The sequence below is a fragment of the Prionailurus bengalensis genome, chromosome B4 (assembly GCF_016509475.1).
Source record: "Prionailurus bengalensis isolate Pbe53 chromosome B4, Fcat_Pben_1.1_paternal_pri, whole genome shotgun sequence".
Taxonomy (NCBI): Eukaryota; Metazoa; Chordata; class Mammalia; order Carnivora; family Felidae; genus Prionailurus; species Prionailurus bengalensis.
This window is the reverse complement of record NC_057358.1, coordinates 61,435,261-61,451,242: the sequence shown is the minus strand read 5'-3', so window position 1 is coordinate 61,451,242 and position 15,982 is coordinate 61,435,261. Positions and strand designations below refer to the sequence as shown.

The 15,982-nt window shown below is 36.5% G+C and overlaps 1 protein-coding gene across 21 annotated transcripts in view; it reads right to left on the bottom strand.

The window, feature by feature from the left end:
- The window catches only part of CCDC91 (coiled-coil domain containing 91), a 353,607-nt gene that overhangs the window by 71,625 nt on the left and 266,000 nt on the right, over positions 1-15,982 (bottom strand). For all 21 annotated transcript variants that reach the window (XM_043562023.1, XM_043562025.1, XM_043562041.1 and 18 more), the window contains one exon: positions 12,756-12,932. In XM_043562023.1, coding sequence (XP_043417958.1) covers positions 12,756-12,932 — 177 coding nt within the window. The remainder of the gene's footprint in view (positions 1-12,755; positions 12,933-15,982) is intronic.

Sequence of the window (15,982 nt, the reverse complement as noted above, 5' to 3'; positions counted from 1 at the left end):
CCACCTGTATGCTACAGAAAGTTTTCTCATGCTTTTGCCCATTAGCGATAACTACAATGGTAATTTGTAACAAATGCCTCAGCCACATGTGCTTTTGTCCTATCTCCTTCTTCCTCACATTAGAGCAATTCATGGATGTGACACATTTCCTACTTCATTGTAAGGTCCTTCAAGACAATGGCAAAGTCTCATTCATGTTTGCAATCTTTGCAAAAACTATCATTTTGTCATGCGTAGAGCAAGGATTCAATATGCGGTTCCCTGGTCATGCCATGCTCTTTGGTTGAAGTGATTTCCCCTTAGCCTTCTTTTCTGATGATCAAATGTACTCCTTCTGCACAATTCAGTCTGAGCATCATCATCTGTAAGAGCCTTCCCTGAAATGCTCTAGACCTTCCACATCTTCTCACAGTGTGATTGAACTCAGCACTCCTTGTATGTGCTCAAAGAGCACCCTGTATTTTATATCTCAAAGCACTCCATAATTCGGAATTGTAACAACTATTTTACTTGTCTATCTTATCAACTTGAGATCCCTTTGAAATCAGGGATTATATTTATTACAGTTCATACTCTTCATTACTAGAATTCTAATATAGTATCTGGTACAGGGTATAGATGGATAGTTGATATTCAATGAATGAGTGAATTTGTTTCTCCAATTCAAAGAAAATCTACTTAAGGGTAGGGACTGTATCTTATATTTGTGTTTCCCAGAGCACTTGTATGGTGGGTACACACTAAGTTAAAGCTTCCCAAACTTTTCTCAGTTCACAGCTCCCTTGCTTCCTCAATAATTTTTTTTCACAATGCCCTCTAGGCCAAAAGAAATACCTCATTGTTTCATTTACTAACTAGTTAGGTCGTAACATAGCAGCCATTTGAAAAGATACACAAAAATTGAAATAAAAATACTTCAATTTTATCCTTACCTAAACTACTTTTTCATGAGAATTTTGTACATAGCTGGAATTGCTTAGCTCCTTAAATCTTGGCATAAGATCAGATAATAAAACTCTCATTTGTTCCACATGGATATCTGCATGGTACTTACTTCTGAACACAGCAACTACCAAACCCAACTTCCCTAAGATATGATGTACTAGAACGTAACGTAACGTAAGACAAATGAGTATTGCCACCCTAGTGGGTTACCTGGTTTCCAAAAGATCCCAAGTATCTGTGTGTTGCCCTCTAATTTTTAGAATATCCTGCAGCATCCCAGGGCATCTTGATGTAGTCTGCAAACTACAGCCTTAGGTAATTACAATAAACATCCATTCGCTCACTGTTTATCATTCATAGCACTCAGGTAGGTGTTAAAACTACAAAAGTGATTAAGATGGCTCTAATAATAATGATGATAATAATAATACATCAAAAACAGCAGCAGCCATCTCTGTAACAACACACACTATGCTCCAGACACTATGCTATGCTAAGTTAATGAATTTCAGCTGGCTTACTAAAACTCATTAATGATATGTAAAATTAAAGATTCTGGACCCTAACAGAGATCTGTGTGAAAGACACAGCAGAGTTAAGTAAAATATAATATAAAAAGTATTAAAATAAAATTACAAAAGCAATGATATTTGGTGTTTAAAGTTAACAAAATAGTTATGTGTATTTTCATTTCATCCTCAGAACCACTCTGAGAGTCAGGTAAACCCAGGTATATATAGTATTAACTTAAGCTGCTTAAGTTATATGTTTAAAAAATGGCAATGTAAATACTTTAAAGGGGGCTTTAGGGCAAATTATTTCTAAAAGGGCATTTCAATGACTATAAGAATGGCAGATTTTTGGAATGTTAGTAACTAGGTATAAATCTGTGGAGTTGGAAATTGCCATGTGCCTATGATGACACCAGAATAGGAACTGAGATCCTTAGACCAAAAAAGGACAGTAGAAATTATATTCTCAATGCATACATTCTTCAATCTTCCATCCAATCAATCCATTCTTCACAATCCTGGATAAAAATGATACCCTTTTTTGCTAGGTAACTTGTGATTTGATAGCTTTACACTGTACTGTATTTTTTTTTACCTACTTTTTCTAATTGTCCCCCCCTTCAGTTAAATTGGAAGAAAACTCATTTTATGTCAGTCCTTCAAACAGGTGAAGAATGTTAGCATATCTTTATTCTTCTCTTCTCTGAACTAAATATTCCAATTCCTTCTATAGTATGTGACGAGGTTTCCTGCTCCATTACTGGTTTGACCACAATACCACCTAATATTTGCATGACATTTTATAGCCTCTAAAGTTGTTTGACAAATCTATCTCAGTTTTTATTTTAAAACATTTCCAAGGGCCTTCGAACAATTCTGTAAAGCAGGTATTATTAATCCCACTTGACAGAACTGGAAATGGAGCCCCACACATTTTTAAAAACTATTCAAGGTTACATGAGCACAAGGTAGGACTCAAATCTAATCCCACCTACTTCTTAGCATATTTATTTTGGCAATTATTCTTTTGACCACAGGTAACAGAAAATTCAGCACAGACCAACTTAAAAAAGAATTTGTAATCTCACACAAAAGAACATGAAAGAACTAAGGGTAGGCTTCCTTTAGTGTTCAAACAATGTGATCAAGGATGCATCTCCACTTCTTAGCTCTGCCTCTGGTGTAGGATCCATTTTCACAAAAGTTCTACACATATGGTCCCAGGATGGTTACTAACAGTTCCAAGGATTTTCCCATTTTCTTACTATGAAGGACAGTGTTTATATACCTGAGGATACAAGTTCCAAAATGTAGCCAGTTACAAAATGGAGGACGTAGGCTATAATCATTAGCCTAATAAGGGCTTATGTCTAAATTAAAAAGTAGGTTAAATCTCACCTAAACAATACAGCTAAGAAATAAAAAGTAACACTTTGGGAGGAGAGGAATAGATGCTGAAGAGAAACCAATAAATTAAGCTGATCTCCTTCTGATTTGGAACGATCTTAAAACATGGCATATGGAAATGAGTGTGATGCTTCCATCAGACCAGTGAAAGAAAGTGTACTATTTCACCTAAAAATTCTATTTGAACTCCTGCACCCACTCATCACCTTACAGCAAATCTATACTAGCTTTTCAAAGTACTCTTTTTTCTTCCTGGTTACTGAGTATTTCTTTGAATAGCAACAAGAAGAATCATCATCTCAGTTTGGCACCCAACAGATAATCTGATTAATACATTTTTTAAAGGGATCATAACACCAGCACTACTTTTGGTGAAAAGTCCCATTTAAAAGCGACCAAAACTGTCAAAGAGCCAAATTGTGTTGATGGAGATCAAGTCCACTTTTTAAAGATTAATAAGTCTCTTTAAAATAGTGTTGGTCGTGTACCATCTTATAATCTATTGCAGTTTTCAAGACTCAGCTCCTACTTTTCAGGTGCTTAAATCTAGTGGAGAAGACATAGAAATAGATACTCTAAATAGAATATACCTAGACAGTGGTATACTTATATAGTGAATGCCAAAGAGAGAAAAATCACTTGATTTACTCTATCTAGGAAGTGTAAAAAGAAGTTTTTCAGGTTAAAAAAAGCTAAGTTATTAAATAACACTGGCTTCTGCAAGGTAGGAAAGCAATGGTATCCTAGGGTGAAGGCACAGTATGACTAAAGGCCCAACACCACCAAATAGCATAGTACGTGTACCAGCAATTTGGTACTAAAAGCATGAAATGTGCAGCAGAATGGTGAAGATGAACTGGTAGGGGCCAGGTCACTGAAAGATTTATAGTTCATGCTAAGTAGCTTGAATATTATCCTAAAGGCTACGGTGAGTCACTGAAGACTTTAAAAGTTCATTGATTTTTTATTCCTAATTGGAAGGGGTCAAAACTGGAAGCAAAGAAATCAATGTAGGAGGTCAAGGTAAACACTGAGAACTGCAATTAAGTCAGTGGCAGCAGGCGGTCTGGAAGTGTATGTGCTAAAGGATTATTATTAGGTAAAATGGAAAGGTTTTAATGATTGAAAGGTATTAAAATGGGGAGGAAAGAGGGAGAGATCAGGAAAATCTCCAGTTCTCTGGACAGGGCAACTTGGTAGGTGGTTATCTCAATGAATGATACAGGAAATAGAGCAGGAGGGAAAGGTGTTGAGAGATGAGAAGGTAACTTGGTGAACTGTTTGTTCACTTGTCCCTAAATGCAATGATTCTGACGAAAGTGTAATTAAGATTTTACCTTTAATTAAAATTTTCTAATGTTTATTTATTTTTGAAGGAGAGAGAGAGAGACAGAACATGAGTGGGGGGAGGGGCAGAGAGAGAAAGAGAGAGAGAGAGAGAGAGAGAGAGAGAGAAAGAGAGAGAGAGAGAGAGTATCCGAAGCAGGCTCCAGGCTCTGAGCTGTCAGCACAGAGTCTGACGTGGGGCTCAAAGTCACAAGCTGTGAGATCATGACCTGAGCCGAAGTCAGACGCTTAACGGACTGAGCCATCCAGGTGCCCCAAGATCTTACCTTTAAATAACCAGACAGCTATCACAGTTTTGTAAATACAAAAAAAAAAAACAAACCCAAAAAACAAAACAAAAGAACAAAAAAACCCCAAAAAACTAATGAATCAAAACTAAATAAATCAAGACAGAAAAATTATTTCAGTGTTGTGAAATTATCTGGCCTGCTAAGCTAAAATAGAAATGCTATTTCCTTTTTTAAAAGAAGGGTCAGGTGGCAATGGTAAATTTCTTAAAGAAAATTTAACCACTGATTGTAATGTCTGTGGCTTTGGGGGAAAACATAACCCCAAATTACAGTGGCTGTGGTTATAAACTATTATGAAGAGCTTCCAACGTCAGACATAGCTTAAGTGTCTGTATGCTCTGGAGTCCTTTTACAGGACTTTGCTAGAACAGCAAAATTAATGACTCCTTTCTTTTTGTCCATTTCGGTGTCAATAACAAATGTACTTTCCTTTCGTTAAAAGCGATTTTCAAAGGATACAGAATGAATTTAACCAAAAATGCCAGAGTCATAAACTTTCCTCTGAATATTTCAGAAAAAAACACACAGTCCACAATCAACTCTAAGGATCAGTCTTAATTTGTGATGAAGGCCAAAGTCATCTCTCAGAGTCGGAGAAATATGTGCCACAGTCCTTAGAAATTGTGTTTTCTGTTATAGTTTATCATTTATCTCTTCAGTTAATGTCAGTGTTAACACAGAGAAAATCTAGAGGTAAATTACAAAGTAAAAGCTGTTTGTCTTCCTTAGGCTTTTCAGAGTAATTTTAGTTACTTGTTTTCCACTTTGCCACACCCCATTCCTTCCTTATTTCTAGTGTGACTTAGTGGCCTAACATGCTAATTCCTGTTAATTCTCTGGTTTATTTCCAGAATTCTTTTAATTAAAAAAAACATCTGAGTGCTATGAAGTGACCTGCGTATTAGAATTAAAACAAACAAACAACAACAAAAAACAAAAAACAGCTTCCTGGCTTTTTTAATGTCATCCCTTCAGTCAGTACTCAAGCAGTTGGTAGTTCTCCAGGCTACAGGGATCATGTAGCTGCCAAAGAACGAGAGGACAGAGTGAGTGTTGACCTCTGAAATCAGACAGGAGTTGGGCAGAAGATGGCAGGAGCTGCTTGTTAATACTTGTAACCCTGAGCTTCCTACAAAATGTAGATGAAGCTTTGGCCACTGGATCTGGGTAACTGTGATACAGAAAGCACCAGTAACTTTAACACCTTCACAATATCCCCTGAAATACAACCATCAAAAGTGTGAGACTATTTCCACTACTACACAGTTAATCTGAAGTGGCCATATTTTTTGTAGGAAGAAGATTGCCACATTCCGTACAAAAATGTCATGCAGGGTCCGGCCCTTCCAGAAAATTTTTGTTCTTATGTATTGGACTTTGGTACCATTTATATGGTTATTATTCTCAAATTTTGATCTCTAGCCGTGACAATGCACCTAAACTCCAGACACACATTTCTAACTGTCTACCCAACATTTCCTCTAAACTTATGAAGAGGCACCTCAAATTTAATATGCACAAATTGGATTATTTATCCTGATGAAACTGAACTCTCCTCACCATCTCAAACTGCCATATATCCAATAATTTATTCTGATAGTTACTTGTTTAAAAAAAACAGCTTTATTAAAATATTATTTGCATACAGTAAGATTTATCACTATACAATACATAATTTGGTAAGTTTTATCAAATGTAATCACAATTATGATTAAAATAATTCTATCACTTTCAAAAAGTGCCCCTCCCCCTCAATTACTGATTTCTTTTCTCTCAAATCAGTTTTGCCTTCTTCAAAATTTCATATATTCTATTTAGAATTGTAACATGTAAATTTTTTGAGTCTGGCTTCTTTCTAATTTCCTTATCTAAACAAGACCTCTACCGCCCTCTCAGTCAAACACATAACCCTTTCCATAGTCCATACCACTATGTGGAAGTACCTTATTCATTGTAAGTCTTTTTCAACTTGAATGTAAGTTCCATGAGTACCTAGGGGCCCTGTCTATCTTGTTTGATGCTATACACCCAAAACTTCTAAGAGGATCAACAATAAATATTAGTGAATAAACTAATGAACATAGTCCCTTTAAGTTTTTGCTATTGAAATTATCTATACGTTAACTAATCAAAGAGATTGTGCTTTATTCTAAGATGAGAACATTGGGAAGAAGAGGAAAGCTTAGGGGTGAGTTGCAAGGCCTCTTGAGTGACACTGCCTGATTGTGAATATGGTCTGTTATCTCTTCTAAGGAGTTATCATGGCCTTGAGCAAGTTACATAATCGTCCTAAGCTTTCATTTCTGCATCTGTAAAACTGGGGACAACAGTTTCTGCCTAGTAAGGTGGTTGTGAGTATTAAATGAGATCAAATATGAGAAACAATTAGAAAACTGCCTGGTACTTAGCACTCAGCGGTAGCCAATGGTGGTAGAATTATTGCTGTCTCCATCCAGTACCACTGCTACCACTACTACTATTATGTTACTGTTTCCTGAAGCCAAAGATGAAGAAAAACTTCCATAAAAATAAATTTTTAGCTAGTAGCCTAAAATATTTGTATAGAATAAAGCCAGGTAAGTGAAGCTTAACCATAGAGAATTATTATTGTTTTTTGTTGTTGTTTTTTCTTTAGAGAGGGAGCGCAAAAGTGGGAGAGGGACACAGGAAGGATGAGAGGGAGGAAGAGAGGTGGGGGGAAACTTAAGCAGGCTCCACACCCAGCCAGAGTGGAGGGAGGGGGTGTGGGGAACGCCAGCTCCATCTCACTGCCATGAGATCATGACCTGAGTCGACATCAAGAGTCAAACACTTAACCGACTGAGCCACCCAAGCATCCTTACTGCTTTCTTTATCGCTAAAAGAAACAATAACATTCTGTCAACTTTTGTAATGTCTAATATTCCAGGTATTTTCCTAGAAGTCGTAACAAGGACATTAAGTATAAATCCGAAACTCACAGTTAAAATCTTGTGATTTTAAGGCTATGAACAAGTTCAAGAGGCAGAATTTCACATTCCTATCACTGGTAGCCTAAGGGTAAAGTCTATTTATAAATACATTTCTGGTCCTACAACTTAGGTAATTTAGGATAATTAATTAACTTGGAGGAATTTTTTACAAACCAACCTGTAATACTTCATTGCTTTTTTCAATTTGCTTCTCCATGGAATTAATATGGCTAATTAACGAAATGATGTCTATACATTCACTTGAGAATTTTGGATGAATACAATTAAGTCTTGTAAGTCATCTTCCTGAGTTAATTGTATATTTTGGAGACTGCTATTTAACGGCAATGATTGGTTTTCTGGAACACATTCTATGAGCTACACATTAGGCTAGGGCCTCCTAAGTGCATCAATATGACTGAGACACTTACGAAGCTCTCAGTTCAGTGGGACAGTTAGTAAGATAAGTAGGTATTTGAATACGATTCATGCTGTAAGAGAATTATAAACTACAAGATAAGAGGTTAGGGCCTTTTCTTCTTCAACACATGATTTAAGTAGTCTCTAAGCACAGCCACCCTGGGGCCTCCAAACAGGAATTGCTGTTATTTGTCTAAGAACTTCTCTGGACTAATTCTGCCAAGTCTGTATTCCTTGTTATGTATAGCCACTGAAGTGCCTGCTGGGTTACCTCAGTGGTCAGCAAATAATTAGACAGTGAATTCCCTAAATACCTTGAACTAGTTAAGTGATCCATCATTTGCCAAGGGAGTTTGCATGTTGGGGAACACCTTCAACACTGCCAGTTTACAACCCTGCCTTAGCCTTCACTTTCTGCTTGAATAGAAGCAAAATCAGCCAGTGGTGAGAGATTAGGTAGGGTCTTTTCGGGTCTTTCCTGGGCATGTGCACAACCTTGTGCATGTATGTGACCTTCAAGAAATCCAGGAGTATTTTATTTTATTTATTTTATTTTATTATATTATTTTTTAAAAATTTTTTAACGTTTATTTATTTATTGAGACAGAGACAGAGCATGAACGGGGGAGGGTCAGAGAGAGAGAGAGTGAGGGAGACACAGAATCTGAAACAGGCTCCAGGCTCTGAGCTGTCAGCACAGAGCCCAACGCGGGGCTTGAACTCACGAATTGCGAGATCATGACCTGAGCCAAAGTCAGACGCTTAACCGACTGAGCCACCCAGACGCCCCTATTTTATTTTATTTTTAACGTTTATTTATTTTTGAGACACAGAGAGACAGAGCATGAACGGGGGAGGGTCAGAGAGAGAGGGAGACACAGAATCTGAAGCAGGCTCCAGGCTCTGAGCCATCAGCCCAGAGCCTGACGCGGGGCTCGAACTCACGGACCAGGAGATCGTGACCTGAGTTGAAGTCAGACACTTAACTGACTGAGCCACCCAGGCACCCCTTCCAGGAGTATTTTTAAAAATCAGAGCTTTTCAAAACCACCTATAATAATCGTATTTCCCAAATTTCCCTTTTAGGTTTTTTGGCCAGGCTTTTGTTTGATCCAGTGGTATTTCTTTCTTAGGCAGAGGTTATACATCTGCCACTCACTGTTTCTCACAAACATTCTGAGGATAGGGCTTTTCCTTAAAGCCCTTAAGCCCTTAAGCAAGCTCTAAGCAAATGGGAAATTTCTGGGAAGCTGCCAGATAGGTCAACTAGTAGTAATTCCCTGGAGACAGGTTTTCTTGTGGAGCTCCAAATTTAGTCTGCCCACTCCAGTGGCTTCTACATTGCTGATTTTCATAGCTACCATGATTGTGAGACTACTATTTTTTTTTGTGTGTGTGTTTTTTAATGTTTACTTATTTATTTTTGAGAGTGCGCAGGGGAGGGGCAGAGAGAGACGGAGACAGATTCCCAAGCAGGCTCCACACCATCTGTGCAGAGCACAACATAGGGCTCTAACCCATGAACCGTGAGATCATGACCTGAGCTGAAACCAAGTGTCAGACGTCTGCTTAACAATGGAGCCACTCAGGTGCAAAAGACTACTACTTTTTAAAACTACCTTGTAACCAGGGAGAAGGGGATGGGGATAAAGCAAGTTAAAAATCTACAAACTTGCTGTTCTTGGTGAGATTTAACTATTTTTGCTGAATAAATATTCCTTGGCTTGTTGAAACCTTTGGTTAATATCTTTATCAGTCCTGAAGTGCTTAGCCTCTCCATTTCAAAGAATATTAATATTTACCCAATTTCTTATTTATTTATTTTGTGTGTGTGTGTGTGTGTGTGTGTGAGAGAGAGAGAGAGACAGAGAGAGAGAGAGACAGAGAGAGACAGAGAGAGACAGAGAGAGAGAGAGAGAGAGAGAGCAAGCGAGCAGGGGAGGGGCAGAGAGAGAGGGAGAAAGAGAATCCCCAGGAGGCTCTGTGCAGAGCCTGACATGGGACTTGATATCACAAACTGAGATCATGACCTGAGCTGAGATCAAGAGTCAGAAACTTAACCAACTGAGCCACCCAGGTGTCCCCCAATTTCCTTTTAGTACATTCAGTTTACAAGTGCAAACATTTAATCTACCTGAAATTCATTTTAGTACACAAAATGCAGAACAAAATGGGCAGCCAGTTGCAATTATTTTCTTTTTTTTTTTTTTCTGGGTTCATTAGTAAGATATTTTTGAGAATCTAATAAAAACTATGGGCCATTTCTTCAGAAAAATCTGCACATACACACAGTTTTGCATAATTTCATTAGATTCACAACTGTATGGGCCCCTTCCATGCAACTCAGATTAAGAGATTTATAAATTACAGAAAAATCTGTGTATCTGTATTCCATCCTATTCCATTGGTCTGTTCTATATCCATAACAGTACTGTACAGTTTTAATTACACCACACATCTTTTTGCTTCAAGGCCTTTGCACTTGCTACTCCTCTGCTTGAAACATTCTATCCCCAACTATTCACAAAGTAAACTCCTCACTTCAACGCAGGCCTCAGCTCAAATGCTAACTCCTAACATAGGCTTTACCTGACTATCCTGTCTACATATTGGTTCCCTGACTCTCCAGCCCCTTACACAGCATTATTTTAATACATGACACTGATCACTACCTCACATTATATCTTTAATACTTTCCTATCGGTCTTCTTCATAAGAAGTCAGGGAAGTTGTTGTTCTCCTTCTTACTACTCTGTCACCAGAAATAAGTACAGTCCCTAGAACATAGCAGGCAGTCACTTCAGTTATTAATGTGAAACACCGAAAAGTAGATTTGACCATGTGAATTTGTTTGCTTACCCTACCGGCCTAAATAAACAAAAGATAAATGAGCTTCATATGGCTCCCAAGAAACGTAATTTGTCAATTTTCTAGACTAGGACTATGAAGCTCTAAGGAGGTAAGGGAATGACAGGTGTTTGGTGGTAGTTCTTTACTACAACTACATGAAAATGAAGGCAGCTGAATACATTTGACATGACCACCTCACATTTGAAAATTTGAGAGTTAACTGGAAACATTGTTCTTTCTTCTATATATGTTCCCTGTTCAATTCTCTTAACCACAAGGCAGTTAAACACATACACACACACCACACCCACATACTCTCTCTCTCACATGCATGGAAAATATGCAAACGTTGGAAAGAAAATAAATACAATGCATTTATTCATGACATGCTTGGATTATCTTCACAGTACTCTGAAACTGTGGCAAACAATTCTTAAAGTATATTATACACTGTAGTGTTTTCTAGAGACAAGAATGCCCCCGACAAACCAGCAGAGAAATATGCCCTTTACGATATATACTTTTCTGTTTGAGTGATGACCATGTGCTGATTTATTCATGCCCTCTTGCCCAATTTCACGGTGACTAATAGCCCACATCTATGTGAGGTTAGAGGAGTGGTCTGTGGTCACAAAAAGTCTTAAGTAAACTCTCTCGAATCAGAACTTAACCAAAGATCGTGACCTTACTAGTACAGAATTCCAACCAACTGAACTGACAATTAAACATCTTACATACATTATGTGCTCAATATACATTTGATGATACTAGCAACAGATTACAAAAAGAATTAGAAAGTAATCGTTACTCAAAATGAAAAGGCCAGGAAATAAACAAATGAGATCTGTCACCACACAACTGTTATCTTACCATAAATACTACCTAAAGATCTGTTTAATTTTTATAACAAATGAGTAACTATGTGCTCTTGAGTATAAATTTAAGTGACATTTTTAAAAAAGTGTATAACATTTACCCTGGATGTTAAGAGCACTGAGTTTAGATTGGCTAATTAATCATAAGAAAAGTTTCCAGGTTGTTTGGTACAAGTCGTTTTAGCTACATTCATAATGTATGGTTGAATAAACAGTGGTGTATATATAATGCTTTGATCATGGAAAACAAAGACTTCTATAAATGTTATCTTTTGCTTTATATACTTATTTAAGGAAAGATTTACTCAAGTATCTGATTGCCTACATTACAAAAAGACTAAATACATGGAAAATACAGCCATGCAAATTCAGTTATGGGAAATGAAAACAATGTAGTTTTTAATCGTTCAGATAAGTAGACAAAAGTTTATTTTGTATGCAGGCCATACTTGATATGTGATACCTTTTATGAAACCATGGGGATTATCTGTGAGGTCCTATTAATTATCAGTATCAACTACAGATATATAGATACACATATTGGGTATAATTAATGGAATCAAACTGTTTTCTACTCATATATAATACTTTATATTGATGGTCTCTGTATGTGTGTATGTGAAAAAGGAAAAAAATAAATAAACCAGAGGTTTAACATAGTTGCAATAACTAGACACAAATTCGGATCCTGACTTTTTAAAAAATAGTCACAAGAAAATTATAAATTACTGAATTTTCTTTTTTTAAAAAAAATTTTTTTAACGTTTATTTATTTTTGAGACACAGAGAGACAGAGCATGAACAGGGGAGGGGCAGAGAGAGAGGGAGACACAGAATCTGAAACAGGCCCCGGGCTCTGAGCTGTCAGCACAGAGCCCGGCGCAGGGCTAGAACTCACGGACCGTGAGATCGTGACCTGAGCTGAAGTAGGACGCTCAACCGACTGAGCCACCCAGGCGCCCCAAGTTACTGAATTTTCAATATCTGAAAGCAGAAGTATACTGATATACTACAAATTATCAGTATAAAATATTAATATTATAGACAAAATAATTAAACTGATATGTTCACTAAGGTGATTTTAAGATAAATAACAAGGAAACTTCATTTTGAGCAAAACAAGGAAAAAGACAGTTACAAAGAGTTAATTTTACTAACCTGACTTATTTTTCTCTGTTCTTGTATTGCTTTCTGAATTGCCTGAGATACTTCCTCTTGATCTTTTGCATGTTCAGTCTTCCATAACTCCCTTTCTTCAGCATGGGCTTTTTCCAGATTTTTTCTTTCTTCTTCTATGGCTTTTAAAACTGCATCCTTCATTGCTTCTTTCTCAAGCTTCAAAACAAATAATGACTCTAATGAAAATATTTGAATGAGTGACTGCATAAGTCCTTGAATAAGAAAGATTTGGGTTAACCTTTAAAAGGTACAAACTCGAATCCCATAGGGTTTAGTTCTGACACTGCTGTTTTTATGCACTTAATACCTGGTGCAGAATCAAATATTTGTTTTTGTACAAATATCCATACATTATTTCCAAGGCATATGTAAACTTCAAAGAAACTAAGCTTTACCTTAGTAAGTAACAGTTTTCAAGCTATTTGGTCTTAGGATCTCTTTACACTCTTAAAAGTTACTGAGTAATTAAAAGAACTTTTGTTTATGCTGGCTATACATATTAAGATTACCATATCAGAAATTCAAACCAAGACAAAATAAAAATACTAATTCACTCTATATTAACATTAGATGTTCTGTATATTAATAATCTTTTATGAAAAATAACTATATTTTCCAACATTTAGAAGTGAAAAGAATATCTGTGAACCTCCTTAATGCCTGACTTAATAGAAGAAATTTAGGTCTCATACCGGCCTTCTGTTTTAAATTTGTAAAATGGTTTTTGGTTGAAGTATGTAAAGAAAACTCAGTCTCACACAGACATGTAGTAGAAAAGGGAGGAGTATTTAGTAGCCAGTTTATATCTTTGTAAATATTGGTGATTCCATACTGAAACTTATCAAGGGATAGCTTTTAAAGGGTAGTTGCGATAAGGAAAATCACATAATGGCAATGAAATCTTCGTATTCTGCTACTTACTATATTATAATCTTTTCTTGCACTTTGAATGAGTCCTTTATCTATGTGTGATTTTTTTCAACATTTTTATTTGGAAAATATTAACTCAATAAATTATGCATCTCCTCTAGATGTTTACACACTTCATTATATCATAACAAAAAAGGTCAAATTTGTTAATGTCACCATCAATTTCATAATAAAAGTCTTTAACTATCTGAAAACAGATACAAATTTTCCAAAATTCTAATTTTGCTTTAAAGCTCAAAATTTATCATTGGCAACAAAAACTGTTAGTTTTCTGGAGATGCTGGGCTCACTCTATTTACGTTGGAGAAAATGTCTGCCAAATACTAAAGTCTGCATAACCCTTATTATTCACTAAAATGGTGTTCCATAAAAGTTACCAACTTCAGTTGCAACTCAAACATAGGAATTTCTCTCTAGAAAACCATCATACTTTGGGATGCAGTAATGTTCATGGTCCTTCCACCTCTGATGTCCACAGTTAACACTCTTCTCTTTCTTCCAGTTAGCCAAATTTGACACAAGTTTTCAAAGCTGAGTTACCATTTTCTGAACTCCTGTTTTACTCTACGATTCTTCTCTGAAACTACTCTCTTACGGTGCTCACCAATGCTCTCCATTTTGTTAAATCCAAATAACAATTTTTTCTTTTTTTAATCATTACTTATCTTGATGTTGAAGTGACATTTTACATACTTGACTATTTCTGTTTTCCTTTTCTTGGTTTGCATAACAGCATGCTGCTCTTATTTCTATTTATATGGCTGACTCTATTCAGTTCTTTATAACTTCCTTCTTTCTCTGGGTTTTAAATTTTGGACTTTCAATGCTCAGACCTTGCATCTCTTGTTACTCTATACTCTCCTGTGAGGTGATTATACATAACAATAATTTCTGTGGTTACCATTACCATCTGTTTGCTGAAAAAAAGAAATAAACTATATTAGCATCTTCAGGTCTCCTTTCTCCTCTGAGCTGTGAGGTAGATTTAGTTGCCTACTTACCTTATTTGAATATATCACAGGCATCTCAAACTATACCAAAGAAATAGTACCACTTTCCATGTTGTTTCTGAATCACTACTCTAGGAGTTCCAACATGGCCTCCTTCTGTATTATCCACACCAAACATATATCCTGATTTCCATCTCCTATTTCTAGAATTTGTCTATTTCTTTCCTTTAAACTATTACTACTACTCTATTTCTGCCACTCACTATCTTTTACATAGACTTTGGACACACTCTATTCTTTCCTTGCCTCTAATTTCCCCCAAATTAACATAAGTTAGCATTATATCATACCTACACTCAAAATTTCAATGTTTCCATCCTTACCTGTAGAATAAAATTCAGACTCACAATTCAGAATATTAGTCATCCTTCAAGCTAATTTTAAAAGTAGTTTATTGGGGCGCCTGGGTGGCACAGTCGGTTAAGCGTCCGACTTCAGCCAGGTCACGATCTCACGGTCCGTGAGTTCGAGCCCCGCGTCGGGCTCTGGGCTGATGGCTCAGAGACTGGAGCCTGTTTCTGATTCTGTGTCTCCCTCTCTCTCTGCCCCTCCCCCGTTCATGCTCTGTCTCTCTCTGTCCCAAAAATAAATAAACGTTGAAAAAAAAATTAAAAAAAAAGTAGTTTATTGTTAAAAAACTCCTATAACATGGAAATACTGTCTATATACTCATAGTAATTTAATGCATTCCACCTTGCCTTATTGGTAATAAGTAATATTTTTCTTACGTGACTGTAAATATTTTAAGACAAAATCATCGTCATCCTTCATGTTCCACCCCTGGCACAGAGATTTGCAAATATTAAACTTTTCAGATATTTGCTTTACTAAATTTAAATTTAAATCCAGATCTCAAAAGTTAGTGTACTTGTTATATGTACTTGCTGGCATATGTATATTTAATATCACGGACATACTATTTAGAAGAGGTATTTCAAAGTTGACTTTAAAAATCATATATCTTTTTAAATATTTTTTAATGTTTATTTTTGAGAGAGAGAGAGAGAGAGAGGGAGACAGAGAGAGAAAGTGGGGGAGGGGCAGAGAGAGAGAGAGACACAGAATCTAAAGCAGGCTCCAGGCTCTGAGCTGTAAGCACAGAACCGATGTGGGGCTCGATCTCACGGACCGGGAGATCATAACCTGAGCTGAAGTTAGACACTTAACCAACTGAGCTGCCCCAAAAACATAAATCTTTATAAGTACATACATACACACATATACACACACACATATATATATATACACACATGCTCATACGTTATT